The sequence below is a fragment of the Adiantum capillus-veneris genome, chromosome 23 (assembly GCF_014529385.1).
Source record: "Adiantum capillus-veneris isolate H3 chromosome 23, ASM1452938v2, whole genome shotgun sequence".
Lineage (NCBI taxonomy): Eukaryota > Viridiplantae > Streptophyta > Polypodiopsida > Polypodiales > Pteridaceae > Adiantum > Adiantum capillus-veneris.
The window spans coordinates 44315299-44331481 of record NC_140953.1 but is presented as its reverse complement, the minus strand read 5'-3'; the positions used below and the strand labels follow the sequence as shown (position 1 = coordinate 44331481).

Below are 16183 nucleotides of genomic sequence, written 5' to 3'. Positions count from 1 at the left end.
AAAGTTTGAGAGCTGATTTGAAGTTAAAGGTTGAGCTTAAAAGGCCACTTACATTTGATGATGCAGTAAAGGTTGCAAAGCATAAGGAATGGAAGCTAGAGAGAGTGAGGCAACTTGGATTGCAAGAAGATGTGAAGCCAAATGTATCTTATGTTTTAGACATAAATATGGACAATGTATACAATGAAGACTTCCATGTTTCTCATTCTCTTGAGCATGTGAAAGAAGTATGTCATATGCATAATGAGATCAAGAAGAATGCTCAATGTATGCCATCTTTGTTGTTTAAGAGATTTGATGTCAACCTTCATGTCAAAGATGATGATTCTAGTAAGGTGGATGTAGAAAAGAAGGCTACCATGGTCATGATAGAGTCTCGAATGCAAGGAGATGATCATTTTGAATGTCCAAGTCACATGGCTAATGCTTCTCATATAGGTTACAATGAGGATGAGTATGCTTCTGGTACGAATGTTATTGCTGTGAGTTCTTCTCTTGTAGATGAGGTAGTCGAGGATCACAGGATGGAGGTCAAGGAAGATAAAAATGACAAAGAGGGTGATGTGTATGATGAGAGCTCTCAAGTATCTGCTTTGGGTGATTGTATGCAAAAGGGTGATGCAACAACTAAGTATACTACTTGTGTTGTTGATGAGGATCCTATCAATGAGAAGCTTCATGGCGTACATGATGGTGTGGATGATTCTGCCTTAATTGATGAAGAGAATATTGAGGTTTTAGAAGATATGAAAAATGATGGAGGCTCTCTTGTTATGCCTCATGTGAATATGGTTGATGCTACCTTGTTTGATCCTCCTGTTAAGGAGCCTAAGGCATATATGGAAGATGGCTTACCTATCAAGCATGATATAGTTGAATTGGATAGATGCTTAATGAAGAGTGGGGAGAATGAAATGGATATGCATGAGGATATAAAAATGGATGAGATAAAAGTTGAAGACTTTTTGGATGAGATGTTAAAGGCTTCCTTGCATGCTATAATGATGAAAGGGTGTTTCTTTGTTGTATTTGTTGAGAGTACTTTATGCCTAAAGAGGATTTGGATTCTACATATGGTTTATGCCTTGATATTGCGAGTGACACAATTGATATGGTTGGTGTTTCTTCATGCAATTTTAGCTTATGTTGTATGGCCCTTTGATCCGGGTGGACAATACGCAAGTGATAAGCAGCGTAAGGAATGAGACACGGACAAACGATAAAAACTGGGCTGATTTATACACAAATACAGGTCTTGGGGCAGCCTACAGTGGGGTTGCATCCTTGTCGTCTCACAGGTTGCGAGTGCAGACAGTGAGCAGTCCTTTCAGCTGAGCCAGAGTGTCGAGGCTTTTTGAGGTTATTCGGCTGGTCTCCCAAGCGGGGATTGAGTCCACATTCTGTATGCAACACAGGGTGAGCCATAGTGCTCCAAACCCTATCCTACTCCTTTTTTGGTTGAGCCGTGTTGGCTTCCTGAGTCGGGATGAGTCTCTCCTCACTCGTGGGATATGTATTGAGTCGGATTTACTGGTGACGCTGGCCACTATAGACCCGGCCTTAGTTCGCTCTTGGGCTATTGTTGAGCCCGTGTTCAGTGCATTGTGCCTCCTTATGCTATGTATGCACCTGGGGGTTAACATATGGTATCAGAGCTCTTGAAGATGACCTCGCTAAAGGCGTGGTTCAATGGGGAAGTGGCGTTTCTATGTTTCGAAAAAGCCATGCGCCGTGTGTTTTCGTGTTATGATGGATGGAGCAATGGCGAGCAGGGATATTAATGGGAGGCGGTGCAAGATGCTATGCAAGCCTTGACCCTAGCACGCTCCAGAATCATGGAGGTTTACCATCGGGATGTAAAGGACATGCGGATGGAAAGTAAGAGAACGAGAAAGGTACTCGAAGAGAAGAAAGCAAGCATGGAGGACGAACTCCGTCGGCAAGAGCAGGTGATAACCTATTTTTTCGAGGACGTGTCTCTGACGCATGAAAAGCTGGCCCGAGAGGCAGCACAAGCCAAAGAAGAGGGGAGTACAGATGCTTTGTGTGGACGAAGTGGAAGAAAGTACGACGGATGATTGTTATGAGGAAGAAATGAGCGAGGAAGAACTATCAAGCAAGCTCGAGGCGATGTTCCCCGGCTACGCCGACGCTTGCTATGTGGAGGAAGTGATGCATGGAGCCGGGTGCGTTGCTGATCATGCCCCGTCGGATAGGGAGCTGCAGGCGTGCGAACCATACTCAAGTGGTGAGTACTGTGCCAGTGAGGAAGACGAAGAGGGATATCAAGCGGATCAGGTCTACGTATATCTCCCGTAGGACGGGGCAAGACACGTGCTGACAAGGCTGAATGAGCTGATACTGGTGCCAGGTTTTGGGAAATTGGTGGCCAGTGGGCCAAATGAAATGGGCAGCAATGAAACACAGGAAGAGACTGAGGAGGAACACGAGGTAGACCTTGATGCATCCTACTTCCCACGTGAGGAGGAAAAGGGAAAATATGCATCGAGTCAGGATGAGATGGTGGACCTAGAAGGTGGCATGAATGTCGTGACGCTAGGGTGCAACATGAATGTAAGGGATGCGAGCCAGGTAGGGCCTGTTGATATGCGCCTAACCAACTGTATGGCGTTGAGGTGGGTGACGGGCTTGATGCCAAACACATCAGCTAATGGTACCTACAGCCCAGGTATGAATAACCTTGACCCAAGGACGGTCGGGGATGCAGGAATGCCAACTATGAGCAAACTGGCTCGGAACATGGGTAGTAAAGAGAAGTGTGGAGATGCTTGGAAAGGATGGTTAGAGTCCCCGCAACCGGGGGGAATGGGCACGGAGTTACTAGAGGTGATGGGTGCAATTCTGATGCGGACGGACATTGATGTGCAAGAAGAAACAGGACGTGATTGGGGGTATGAACTAACATCGATGCACAATGATCGGATTACAACTGGGGTTATGGAGAGTCGACGGAGAATGTCCGCGAAGTTGACTTATGCATTGTTTACAGGACCAAAGCTATGTGGGGTGGATCCATTGAGGCTTTCCGCCATGAGGATATATCCAAGTTGGGAGAAGCGAGCCCTGTCGGGGATGCACAAGAATGGAATTGAAGTGAGCAGCAATAGCCAGTTCCCAACTATGGTACCATCCACGAGGGGCCGGTTGACTAGAGATGCGCGAAGATGGGTTGAGTGCAGCAGGAACCCCCAAGTCTGGTTTGAGGGGCGAGGCACGATGCTTTTGGAGGGCTGGGTGTCCACTCTCTCGAGGTATCCTACAAGACAGCGGACAACCTTTGTTCTGGTCCGGGTAGCATGGACTACTGTAGTTAGGGCTAAAGAGTCGAACGAGATACAAGTACATCGCAAAATTGGGGCCAATTTTTTTCTCGAAATCGTAGGGAGTTGGGAACGCTAGAATATCAAATCTGGATCTGTTACTATGCTCGTCTTATGGTACTGGAGCTTAATGCTCACTAGATGCAGCATTAAAGCTGGCATGGTGCTGAGTAAAATGGGCGACAACCAGGGTCACGGAGGGTGCCCAGGGCAGCCTGATTGCTGGCATGCGAGGAATTGAGGTTGGGCAGCCCGTCAAGTCAGGATGAAATGGTGAACTTGGAGCGTTGCATGGATGTCGTGATGCGGGTCAGGAAGGGCCAGTTGATACGTGTATAACCAATCGTATGTTGCTAAGGTGGGGGACATGCTTGATGCTGAACCCATCCGCCGATGGTAGTTATAGTACAGGTACGAGTAGCCTGCTCTTCTCGAATCCATTCTCCTCTGAACTAAAGGCAGGTACAATTCTCTCTCTCTCTCTCTCTCTCTCTCTCTCTCTCTCTCTTTCGTGAGATGAGTACGGATGCGCAGGTTATTCCAGCCGAGGACTTTGTGGACTCTATCTTTCTACATGGGTTGAAGCAGGAGCAGACCCCGCTGGGGCTGCATCCTCTATATTCCCCATGGTACATGCTCTGCACCCTGCGGGGTAGCCTTTGTTGCAGGCAATATCAAGTCAGCCAAGGGCTGCGTGTGGTAGACAGGACAGCTTCGGATAGTTTTGGCAGGACATCGGGCACAAGGCCCTTGCATTACTTTTGGCTTATGGTTCATGCCCACAGTGGGCTGTGAATGTGCTTTTACCCACCGTGGGTTGTGAACTACTTACTCTCCACCTGGTTTCAGCTGAGCTAGAGTGTTGTGGCTTTTTAAGGTTATTCGGCTGGTCTCCTGAGCGGGGCTTGAGCCCACATTCTGTATGCAAGACAGGGTGAGCCGTAGTGCTCCAAACGCTATCCTACTCCTTTTTTGGTTGATCCGTGTTGGCTCCCGAAGTCGAGATGAGTCTCTCCTTACTCCTGGGATATGTATTGAGTCGGATTTACTGGTGACGCCGGCCACCATAGACCCGGCCTTAGTTCTCTCTTGGGCTATTGTTGAGCCTGTGTTCAGGCATTGTGCCTCCTTATGCTATGCATGCACCTGGGGGTTAACATATGGTATCAGAGCTCTTGAAGATGACCTCGCTAAAGGCATGAAAAGCTGTCCCAAGAGGCAGCACAAGCGAAAGAAGAGGGGAGTACAGATACTTTGTGTGTGGACGAAGTGGAAGACCTGCCTGACTACGGATGTAGACGGTCGGGAAACTGTTTATTGCACCCTGAGCGGAGGCACTGTGGTGCTGATTGAAATGGGTGCCGATCAAAGTCACGGAAGCTGTCGAGGGTAGCCTGATTGCTGGACTAATGAGTCCCCTAACTGGTTAGCCAATGTAGCCAAAAAGGGCCCGCTGATGGTGAAGACATGCAAAGCCGTTCGCGGGCATAAAGGGAAGGACAACAGAGGTCTCGTCGTCATGATGACTGACCCTCGAACTCAATTGATAGGGAAGGTGAATGCATGCAGTGACTTCATGTGGGACCCCAGAGAAGGTGCCCAATACTGGGATGCGTTCGATTATGGAACATCATGCATGTGTTTAGGTGCAGAGATTATTCCTAATGGATCAGAAGGTAATGACTCAAATGCAGGCCACAGATGGTCGATGGATTCGGATTCCCCCTAGGAAAAACATGCTGGACGAACAGGAGATGAGCAGCATAAACACGAATCGCGGGGCTTGGTACTCACACGGATTGGTATATATCAGCTAACGAGCACAGTCAGGCAGTAGATTATGCTAAACCAGAATGAGACTAGATAAAGGAGAGCGAGTAGACTGTCTGGGTAGGAAGACGCATGAACAATCAAAGTGATCGACTTCAGAAGATGCGAAACAGGGCATGGGACCCACAATTAGGTAGAGTGGACACACTAATTGTAGCTTTCTTGATACGGTTGGTGCTCCAAGGGCTTGGTAGTCACGAGCAAGGCACGCAGGTGATAAGCAGCGTAAGGAATGAGACACGGAAAAACGATAAAAACAGGGCTGATTCATACACAAATACAGGTCTTGGGGCAGCCTACAGTGGGGTTGCATCCTTGTCGTCTCATAGGTTGCGAGTGCAGACAGTGAGCAGTCCTTTCAGCTGAGCCAGAGTGTCGAGGCTTTTTGAGGTTATTCGGCTGGTCTCCCAAGTAGGGATTGAGCCCACATTCTGTATGCAACACAGGATGAGCCATAGTGCTCCAAACCCTATCCTACTCCTTTTCTGGTTGAGCCGTGTTGGCTCCCTGAGTCGAGATGAGTCTCTCCTCACTTGTGGGATATGTATTGAGTCGGATTTACTGGTGACGCCGGCCACTATATACCCGGCCTTAGTTCGCTCTTGGGCTATTGTAGAGCCCGTGTTCAGTGCATTGTGCCTCCTTATGCTATGTATGCACATGGGGGTTAACATATGGTATCAGAGCTCTTGAAGATGACCTCGCTAAAGGCGTGGTTCAATGAGGAAGTGCCGTTTCTATGTTTCAAAAAAGACATGCGCCGTGTGTTTTCATGTTATGATGGATGGAGCAATGGCAAGCAGGGATATAAATGGGAGGCGGTGCAAGATGCTATGCAAGCCTTGACCCTAGCACGCTCCAGAATCATGGAGGTTTACCACCGGGATGTAAAGGACATGCGGATGGAAAGTAAGAGAACGAGAAAGGTACTCGAAGAGAAGAAATCAAGCATGGAGGAAGAACTCCGTCGGCAAGAGCAGGTGATAACCTATTTTTTCGAGGACGTGTCTCTGATGCATGAAAAGCTGGCCCGAGAGGTAGCACAAGCCAAAGAAGAGGGGAGTACAGATGCTTTGTGTGGACGAAGTGGAAGAAAGTACGACGGATGATTGTTATGAGGAAGAAATGAGTGAGGAAGAACTATCAAGCAAGCTCGAGGCGATGTTCCCCGGCTACGCCGACGCTTGTTATGTGGAGGAAGTGATGCATGGAGCCGGGTGCGTTGCTGATCATGCCCCGTCGGATGGGGAGCTGCAGGCGTGCGAACCATACTCAAGTGGTGAGTACTGTGCCAGTGAGGAAGACAAAGAGGGATATCAAGCGGATCAGGTCTACGTATATCTCCCGTAGGACGGGGCAAGACACGTGCTGACAAGGCTGAATGAATTGATGCTGGTGCCAGGTTTTGGGAAATTGGTGGCCAGTGGGCCAAATGAAATGGGCAGCAATGAAACACAGGAAGAGACTGAGGAGGAACACGAGGTAGACCTTGATGCATCCTACTTCCCACGTGAGGAGGAAAAGGGGAAATATGCGTCGAGTCAGGATGAGATGGTGGACCTAGAAGGTGGCATGAATGTCGTGACGCTAGGGTGCAACATGAATGTAAGGGATGCGAGCCAGGTAGGGCCTGTTGATATGCGCCTAAGCAGCCGTATGGCGCTGAGGCGGGTGACGGGCCTGATGCCAAACACATCAGCTAATGGTACCTACAGCCCAGGTATGAATAACCTTGACCCAAGGACGGTCGGGGATGCAGGAATGCCAACCATGAGCAAACTGCCTCGGAACATGGGTAGTAAAGAGAAGTGTGGAGATGCTTGGGAAGGATGGTTAGAGTCCCCGCAACCGAGGGGAATGGGCACGGAGTTACCAGAGGTGATGGGTGCAATTCTGATGCGGACGGACATTGATGTGCAAGAAGAAACAGGACGTGATTGGGGGTATAAACTAACATCGATGCACAATGATCGGATTACAGCTGGGGTTATGGAGAGTCGACGGAGAATGTCAGCGAAGTTGACTTATGGATTGTTTGCAGGACCAAAGCTATGTGGGGTGGATCCACTGAGGCTATCCGCCATAAGAATATATCTAAGTTGGGAGAAGCGAGCCCTGTCGGGGACGCACAAGCATGGAACTGAAGTGAGCAGGAATAGCCAGTTCCCGACTATGGTACCCTCCACGAGGGGCCAGTTGACTAGAGATGCGCGAAACTTGGTTGAGTGCAGCGGGAGCCCCCAAGTCTGGTTTGAGGGGCCAGGCACGATGCTTTTGGAGGGTTGGGTGTCCACTCTCTCGAGGTGTCCTACAAGACATCGGACAACCTTTGTTCTGGTTCGGGTAGCATGGACTACTATAGTCGGGGCTAAAGAGTCAAACGAGATACAGGTACATCGCAAAATTGGGGCCAATTTTTTCTCGAAATCATAGGGAGTTGGGAACGCTAGAATATCGAATCTGGATCTGTTACTATGCTCGTCTTATGGTACTAGAGCTTAATGCTCACTGGATTCAGCATTGAAGCTGGCATGGTGCTTGAGTAAAATGGACGACAATCGGGGTCACGGAGGGTGGTCAGGGCAGCCTGATTGCTGGTATGCAAGGAATTGAGGTTGGGCAGCCCGTCAGGTCAGGATGAAACAGTGAACTTGGAGCGTTGCATGGATGTCTTGATGCGAGTCAGGAAGGGCCAGTTGATACGTGTATAACCAATCGTATGTTGCTAAGGAGGAGGGACATGCTTGATGCTGAACCCATTCGCCGATGGTAGTTATAGTACAGGTATGAGTAGCCTTAACCCAAGGATGGTCGGGGATGCAGGAATGCCAACTATGAGGAAACTGGCTTGGGGCACGTGTGGTAAAGAAAGTTGTGGGGATTCTTTAAAAGGGTGGTCAGATTCCTTGCATTCAGGTGGAATGAGCAGTGAGTTACCAAAGGTGATGGGTGTGATTCTGATGCAAACAGACATTGATGTAAACAGCAGGACAAGATTGGGGGCATGACCTAACAGTAATGCACAGTGATCGGACCTCAGCTAGGGTTATGGAGATTTGACAGAGAATGTTTTCGAAGCGGTCAAGAATATGGGTTGTTTGCGGGACCCAAGCTATGTGGGGCAAATCCACAGAGGTCAGTCGCCATAAGGATACAACTTGGTTGGAAGAAGCAGGCCCTATCAGGGATGAACCTGTATGGAACTAAAGAGGACACAAATAGCCAGTTCTCGACTATGGTACCCTCGACGAGGGACCCGTTGGCTAGAGACGCGCGAAGCTTGGTTGAGTACAACTGGAGTCTCCGAGCCTGGTCGATGGGCCAGACATGATGCTTTTAGAGGGCTGGATGCCCACTCTCTCGAGGTGTCCTGCGAGACAGCATGCAACATTATTACTGACCCAGATAGCATTGACTACCATAGTCCGGGTTAGAGAGTCAATCAAGATACAATAACATAATAGAATTTGGGCCGAATTTTTTCTCGAAAATGTAAGGGCGTGGGGGTTTTGGAATGTCAAATTTGGAACGATTACTATGCTCGTTTTCTTGTACTGGGTACTAATGCTCACTACGCGCATTCACCTTCCCTATCAATTGAGTTCGAGGGTAGCAGTCTAGATATTCTATTGATGGTAGGCTTTGGGATCAGCTGTGTACTACGTTGAGGGGTCATTCTATATGCTTCTTTGAGGTTCTAGATGAGTCAGAGTTTTGCATGTCTGAGGGAGAGCTGGACCAGCAAGATGGATTATTTTTTATATGTTTTTTACTTGAGTCAATCGTCTCTTCTTGTCTCTAGGTGATTGGCTGTCTTTTCGTATGTAGGATACGGTTTTGCCCCCTCTATGACAGACCACGGATCATCCTTTCGTATGTGGGATATGGTTTTGCCCCCTTTATGGGAGACCGCGGATCAGCCTTACCGATGGTTTTGGAATTATAAGATGCTCCACCATCATTGGTTTTGGATAAGTATAGTGGGTGATTGACACAAGAGCGTGGACTTGCTATCATGGTTCCGGACCAAATGAATGACCATACACTACGCAGATTCATGATCAAGTGTAGTGGATACGTGCGGATTGGATTTCTTACTAGTTAGGCACATTCTCCGTGTTGTTAGCTTAATAGAGTGAGCTATTCCAGAGCTATGCGTACATACATGTTGTGGGATCCCGGCTTGAGTGAGGGGACGTGTTCTATGTTGTTCAATTATAATCCCCATCTAGGGTTGGTTTGCATTGCCTCCTTGAGACTTGGATATGCAGGTTCATCAGCCTTCCCACCATCAGCTCCAGCCCTCCTCTTGGGCCCTTTTTGTTAATCCCTTCTAGGCTCCCTTTGTCTTATCAAATCAGCCCTACTTTTTGGCTCTTTTTTGACCAAGTTTTGTGGCTTCCGTCTCGGCATTTTATCCTTAATGCAGCCCCCATTTGATGGTTGGGTCCGGTTGTGTATGGCTGGATGACGGATCAGCTGATAGTCATTTTGAGAAATAGCTTTGCAAGACATGTAATTGCCTCTTGGTTATGGTGGAAGTAGTAGAACAAATATATGACGATAGATGTACAAACTAGCCGACTTCAAAGAGGATCTATCAGTTGTTTGAGAAGGCATGGAGTACTTCATGTGAGAAGTGGCTTGTACATCGAGGGATACAATTAGAGATGACAACTCAATTTACTAAGGAGGAGATGGAGATACATAGGGGAAGAAATTGAAAGGACATAGATTGGATGCTTGGTAGCAAAGAGGTGATAGCATTGACTGTCATGAGTAGGATGTGGAGACAATTTATAGCATTTCTAGACGGCCTATGATGAGTTAGATGCTTCACTCCTTGCGTGGAGGACACAATGCCTTGTGTGGTTGATACGCGGTATGATACTCCTACGGACACTGATAAGTTGGTAGAGCTCGATGAGGGCTTGATAGAGTCCTATGCACATGATGATGGGGATGCTTGGGAGTATGTGGTAGATGAGCGCATTACTAGTGAGATGATGTATGAGGATGTGGACATGGGTGAGGATGAGTTCTTGCCTCTTGTTGAGGAGGATCAACATGATGCTCTTATGAATGCCTATGAGGCTTGTGTGGTGGAGATGACCAATGAGGATATGCATAAGCATCAGCACCATGAGTTGCCTCAGTTTTGTATGATCTAGCAAAGTCGATGTACATTGTGGGAGCCCTCTGCGGTTTGTGAGCATGACTTAGACAATGATGTAGATGAGGAGATTTGGAGCGATGTTATGCCCGATGAGATATGCTATGATCAGCCTATGTCTATATGCGAGTTGGGTGAGCTCAATGGGAGCCAGGTAGAGCCTAAGGGAGACCCTTGATCTGGGTATGATTGGACTTTGGGAGTGTGAGGATGTTATGCATGACTTTGAGTGCGAGATGGAGGAGATGGTGTACGGCACATGTGGTTGCCCAGATGTGCTTATGGATAAACACATAGAAACTGTAGTCCATGACGATATATTGGACATTATGCACAAGGCTACTCATGTTGTCAAGAATCACAACTTGCAGCTTGTTGTGATGAGGAGAGTATTTGTGACTTCCTTATGACTTGGGCAAGGATCAACCCATTGTTCGAATGAGCCGATCAGGCTCCATGTAGTCTTTGCAGAGCTCGAGTCATTTTTGAGCTTGGGCCTATCATCAATTCTGGGATGGCTTGGCCGCGAGCTTGAGTGCTATGAGTGGCCACCTATTGATAGACATGCAGATCAGCCTGCTAGGCTTGCGCCTCGTGAGATGTTACCTTCAGTGCATGCATGTCTGAGAAGACTTTATAGATTCATAGTATGTACAAAGATTTATTTCGGTCTTGATGAAGCAGCCTTATAGCTTTGATCTATCTCATTTTTCCTTCTAGGCTTTCGTATGTTTGTATAATTCAGATCAATGTTGGAATTAGGGTTGCAGAGAAACACACACAGCTTGGAGAAGACGAAGGAAGCTCAAGGCACACAATAGAGAGTGTGTTACTTAGTGTGCGATGGAAAGATAGATAGCCCTAGAGTGATGGGCGTATATACAATGCACGGGGCAAAAAACCTCCTAAAGAGGGAAAAAAAGCCCCGGCGGTCCTAGTGTGTTCACACACATCACTACCACATGTATATGGTAACAAATCCCCCCTAGAGTGATGCGGTGAACGAGAGCTGGCACATGAGTAAAGGGAAGTGCCATGCCCTGAGGACAGGATCAGTCCACAAAGGGGAGTAAGCCCAAAGCTTTGCGGAAAGCTTCAAGCTTCTCACGAGACAATGCCTTTGTGAAAAGATCTGCAAGGTTGTCCTGTGTTGGCACATAAGCCAAGCTGATCTCTCCTGCTGAGAGCCTCTCCCTGACATAGTGGTAATGCACCTCAATGTGCTTTGTGCGAGCATGAAAAACTGGGTTCCTCGCAACTGCCAATGCGCTCTGACTGTCAGTGTAGATAGTGTTGGCAGTGTCCTGTCCAACACCCAAGTCAGCCATAAGGCGTCTGAGCCATACACACTCAACCGTAGCTGTGAAGACTGCCCTGTACTCAGCCTCACAACTCGAAGTGGCCACAGTAGGTTGCTTCTTGCTCAACCATGATATACATGAACTGCCAAGCATGAAACAAAAACCACTTGTGGACACTCGCGTGTCAAAACAACCAGCCCAATCTGAGTCCGAAAAAGCATGTAAGTCTGGCGGCAATGATCCCCCCTTGGGATAAAACAAGCCAAGATGTAAAGTGCCACTAAGGTAGCGGAAAATCCTCTTGACAGCCTGCCAATGCTTAGACCCTGGGCTATGCATAAATCTGCTGACCTGCGAGACTGCAAACTGAATATCTGGCCTCGTGTTGCATGCATAAATGAGGCAGCCAACAGCAGTTTGGTAAAGAGTGACATCAGCAGGATCGCCAGCATCATGTAGACTCAACTTCAAACCTGTTTCCATGGGAGTGGCAATAGGTTTGCAATCCTCAAGTCCAAACTTACATAGCAATGTCTCTATGTAACTTTTCTGACACAAGGCAATACCACCATCACACTGCTTAAACTGTATACCCAAGTAATGATGCAACAGCCCCAAATCTTTCATCTTGAAAGTAGCATTCAAATCAGCCTTAAATTCAGCAATATGTCTCTCATTTGGTCCAGTGATCAGCAAATCATCAACATAAAGAACCACAATGAGAAATACATCATCCTCACGCTTTACATACAATGTGCTTTCTGTTGGACTGTTACGAAAGCCTCGTTTAACCAAATGAGTGTCAGCTTTCTCATATCAAGCACGAGGAGATTGCTTCAACCCATACAAAGCCTTCTTACATTTGCACACTTTGTCCTCTTGTCCTTTTATGACAAAACCGCGAGGCTGCGTTACATAAACTTCCTCAAATATGTCACCATTCAAGAAAGCAGTAACAATGTCTGATTGATGTACATCCCAACCAAAATGAGCTGCCAATGCACATAGAAAACGCACAGTAGTCATACGACAAGTGGGAGCAAAAGTCTCTTCATAATCTATGCCTTTTTGTTGTGCATAACCCTTTGCAACAAGTCGAGCCTTATGGCGATCGATCTCACCATCCGGCTTGCGTTTCAACTTGTAAACCCACTTCGTACCAATGGCCTTTTTGCCAGGAGGCAAATCACATAAAGTCCATGTGTCATTCTCTATAAGTGCATCATATTCTGATTTCATGGCAGCAATCCAATTTTCTGAATTCTGTGCTTCATCAAAAGACAGAGGCTCCTCAACATCTTGTAAACTAGACACAGCCAAAGCATAACAATCTGATGCATAAGATGCATGGCGAGAGCCTGAACGAGTACGACTAGATAAAGGTGCATCCAATTTACTGTCACGCAAAGTGTGCACCAGCCATTTTGGCATACCTCTAGCCTGCTCAATTTCAGCCCTTTCCTCATCAAGTACATCATGTACATCTGCATCAGTAATAGGCTGTTCTAAAACATTTTCAGAAACCCCCATAGGCTGTACATTTGCCTCATTGGAACTTACATTCGTATTTCCACCACTGAAAAGAGGCAACAAAGTGTCATAAATGTCCTGTGAGCTTACATTACTGTCTCTAGTACATGACAGCAAGGGCTGAACAGAATCTTCCACAAACACTACATCCCGTGAAACCAGAATACGTTTTGTTTGCGGATGATACAACCTGTAACCTTTGCTTTCAGCACTATAACCAAAAAAAATACATTTGACAGCCTTATCATCCAATTTTTTGCGCTGCACTTGTGGCACCAAAGCATATGCCAAACAGCCAAAAACACGCATGTGCTCAATAGAAGGCTTTCTATCATGCCATGCTTCATATGGAGTAATAGACTGCAAAGCTTTCGTAGGACACCTGTTAAGTACATAAGTGGCACACATGATGGCCTCAAGCCAAAAAGAATGCGGCAAAGCTTGACTTTTGACCATACATCGTGCCATTTCCGTTAGTGACCTGTTTTTCCTCTCAGCAACACCATTTTGCTGAGGTGTATAAGGCACTGTACATTGGTGTTTTATCCCACGACTAGCCAGAAATGCATTAAATTCATGAGACATATACTCCCCCCCTCGATCGGAACGGAGGGTGCCCATAGTACATTTTGAGACATTTTCAGCCATAGCCAAAAATTGTTTGAAGCACATAAAAACTTCGGACTTCGCTTTAAGCAGAAATACCCATGCATGCCTGGAGTAATCATCAATGAAAGTCACGAAGTACAGGTAATTGCCCAAGGACGGAGTTTGCATGGGCCCACAAACATCACTATGCACAAGCTGCAACCTGCATGTGGCCCTAACTGAACCATCCTTTGGAAACTTAGAACGCTGCATTTTACCCAGAATACAGCCTTCACAAACATGTTTGACAGGTGCTTCAAGAGGCGGCAAAGAAGCAACCATATCAGATTTCTGCAAACGCAGCAAACTGGGAAAATTCAGATGACCAAAACGTGCATGCCAAAGTTTTGCATCTGAAATAGCCCTTGAATCTGCAAGAGCATTTGCAAAATTTTGTCCACACTTGTCATACAAAGTGAGCTTATACAGCCCACGGCACAAAAGCCCAGATGCAACAATTTCATCACCAAAACTGAGATCATGAACTGTACATCTGTCATCCACAAATTTGACTACAAGTCCAAGTCTAGCAAGTGCGGATACAGACAAGAGATTCTTCTTGATCCCAGGTACATAAAGTGCATCAACAAGTGTGAAGGAACTGCCATTAGCAGCAGTGAGCACAATCTTTCCAACTCCCTGAACTGGATAAGAGGCGTTGTTGGCACAAGTGACTGAATTCCCATGAGGGACAGACTCGAGAGAGGTAAACAATTCATGATGTGAGGTAATGTGCTTTGTAGCACCACTGTCGAAATACCACACATGTGAATCTGCAGCAACTGACAAGCATGCATCATGGACAGCAGGATTGTAAGTGCACTCTGCGCTAAAAGCCCATTCTGCATCAACATCAGCATCACAATCTCCTTTCACAGAAGACTCAACAATGGCTGCATTTGTAGTGGAACTAGCATTTGCAGTGGAACCACCCTCTTTCTTCTTAGCCTCTTTGGCCTTCAACTTAGGACACGACTTGATCAAGTGATCATTGGCTTTACAATAATGGCAACGCATCTTCTTTTTGCCCTTATCACCAGAATTGCCAGACAAAGTGCTGCCAGCAGAAGCATTAGGAACAGAATTTTTGCCACTCGCAGCAGAACCATAAGAAGTGGCTGCATTACTGTTACCACCCTTTCTTTGAGAAGCAATAAAAGCCTGTTCAACTGCACGCTGCCTAGTCCTGTTTTTTCTAGAAAGTGACTCTTGCAACAGCAATGTGCATAATGCATCAAACTTGACAACTTCAGGATTTCCTTGGGTCATGAGTCTCCAAGTACTAGCAAAAGTCTGGTAGGAATCTGGTAAGGCATCAAGAACAGTCTCCACAAGGGAACTGTCCGAAATGACTTCACCTGCAGAAATGAGTTGCTCATTGATATCCTTGACACTAGCAAGGAAAGTTTCCATATCATCTTCCTCATGCATAATCTTCGACTCTAGCTCTTTACGCAGCAAAGCAATTTTAGCCTCATTGCGGCTTGCATAAAGACCTACTAGAATATCCCAAGCCTGTTTTGCAGATTTTGCTGAACGGATGTGAGGAATAATGGTGCGCTTCACAGACAACGCAATCAATGCATGAGCCTGTGCATCCTTAACATCCCAACGAGCTTGTTCTGCCGTAGGCAAAACAACTCTAACAGCTGCAATCCTTGCAGCAGGGCCTGCAACATCCTCAATATCGCCTACATCTTCAGAACCAGGACGTACATCAATGCCCTGCACAATGTTCCAGACACCTTTTGACACAAGAACATGTTGCATCATATAAGCCCACATAGGGTAGTTGTCCCCATCCAACCTGTCCTCAGCAGCAAACATCTTGAACACATCTGTGTTGTTGTTGTCAGCCATGGTAAATGCTGCACCTGATGTGAAAACTGCCCGAAAATAGGAGAAATGGAGCGGGAACAACTTGTGCTATATAGCACAAACCGTAGAAGACTATAAGGCACCTGTTATGCAGAAAACAGCACTGACAAAAAATCTGCACAAAATGACGAAATAGCCTGTGCAGTACTGCCCGTAGTGGAAACGGAGGCCAAACTGAGTCCAAATCAAAATTCTGAGCAGACCAAGCTCTTCGAGCTTTCCCAAAATATTTGTCGACCTGCGAACGCTCGCCAAAGCTCACTGAAATCGGAGAAAGTGAGCAGGCGTGTGCTGGAGCAGCTGGCGACTAAGCCCGGGAGGACGTGACCTGCTCTGATACCAATTGTTGGAATTAGGGTTGCAGAGAAACACACACAGCTTGGAGAAGACGAAGGAAGCTCAAGGCACACAATAGAGAGTGTGTTACTTAGTGTGCGATGGAAAGATAGATAGCCCTAGAGTGATGGGCGTATATAAAATGC

General features: G+C 46.8%; 4 protein-coding genes across 4 annotated transcripts; all 4 read left to right on the top strand.

The window, feature by feature from the left end:
* The first annotated feature begins 1220 nt into the window (after positions 1-1220).
* On the top strand, positions 1221-3420 carry LOC147427722 (uncharacterized). The gene has a single exon (XM_086496619.1). It carries the CDS (start codon positions 2407-2409, stop codon positions 3418-3420), a length of 1014 nt encoding a protein of 337 aa, XP_086352745.1. The 5' UTR covers positions 1221-2406.
* A 2425-nt stretch (positions 3421-5845) lies between these two features.
* On the top strand, positions 5846-6280 carry LOC147427721 (uncharacterized). The gene has a single exon (XM_086496620.1). The coding sequence runs from the start codon at positions 5846-5848 to the stop codon at positions 6278-6280; it is 435 nt and encodes a 144-aa protein (XP_086352746.1).
* Positions 6281-6549: 269 nt separating this feature from the next.
* On the top strand, positions 6550-9619 carry LOC147427720 (uncharacterized). Its single transcript, XM_086496618.1, has one exon. The coding sequence runs from the start codon at positions 6561-6563 to the stop codon at positions 7602-7604; it is 1044 nt and encodes a 347-aa protein (XP_086352744.1). The 5' UTR covers positions 6550-6560; the 3' UTR covers positions 7605-9619.
* A 116-nt stretch (positions 9620-9735) lies between these two features.
* Positions 9736-10928, top strand: LOC147427719 (uncharacterized). The gene has a single exon (XM_086497561.1). It carries the CDS (start codon positions 10031-10033, stop codon positions 10340-10342), a length of 312 nt encoding a protein of 103 aa, XP_086353687.1. The 5' UTR covers positions 9736-10030; the 3' UTR covers positions 10343-10928.
* The last annotated feature ends 5255 nt before the right edge of the window (positions 10929-16183 follow it).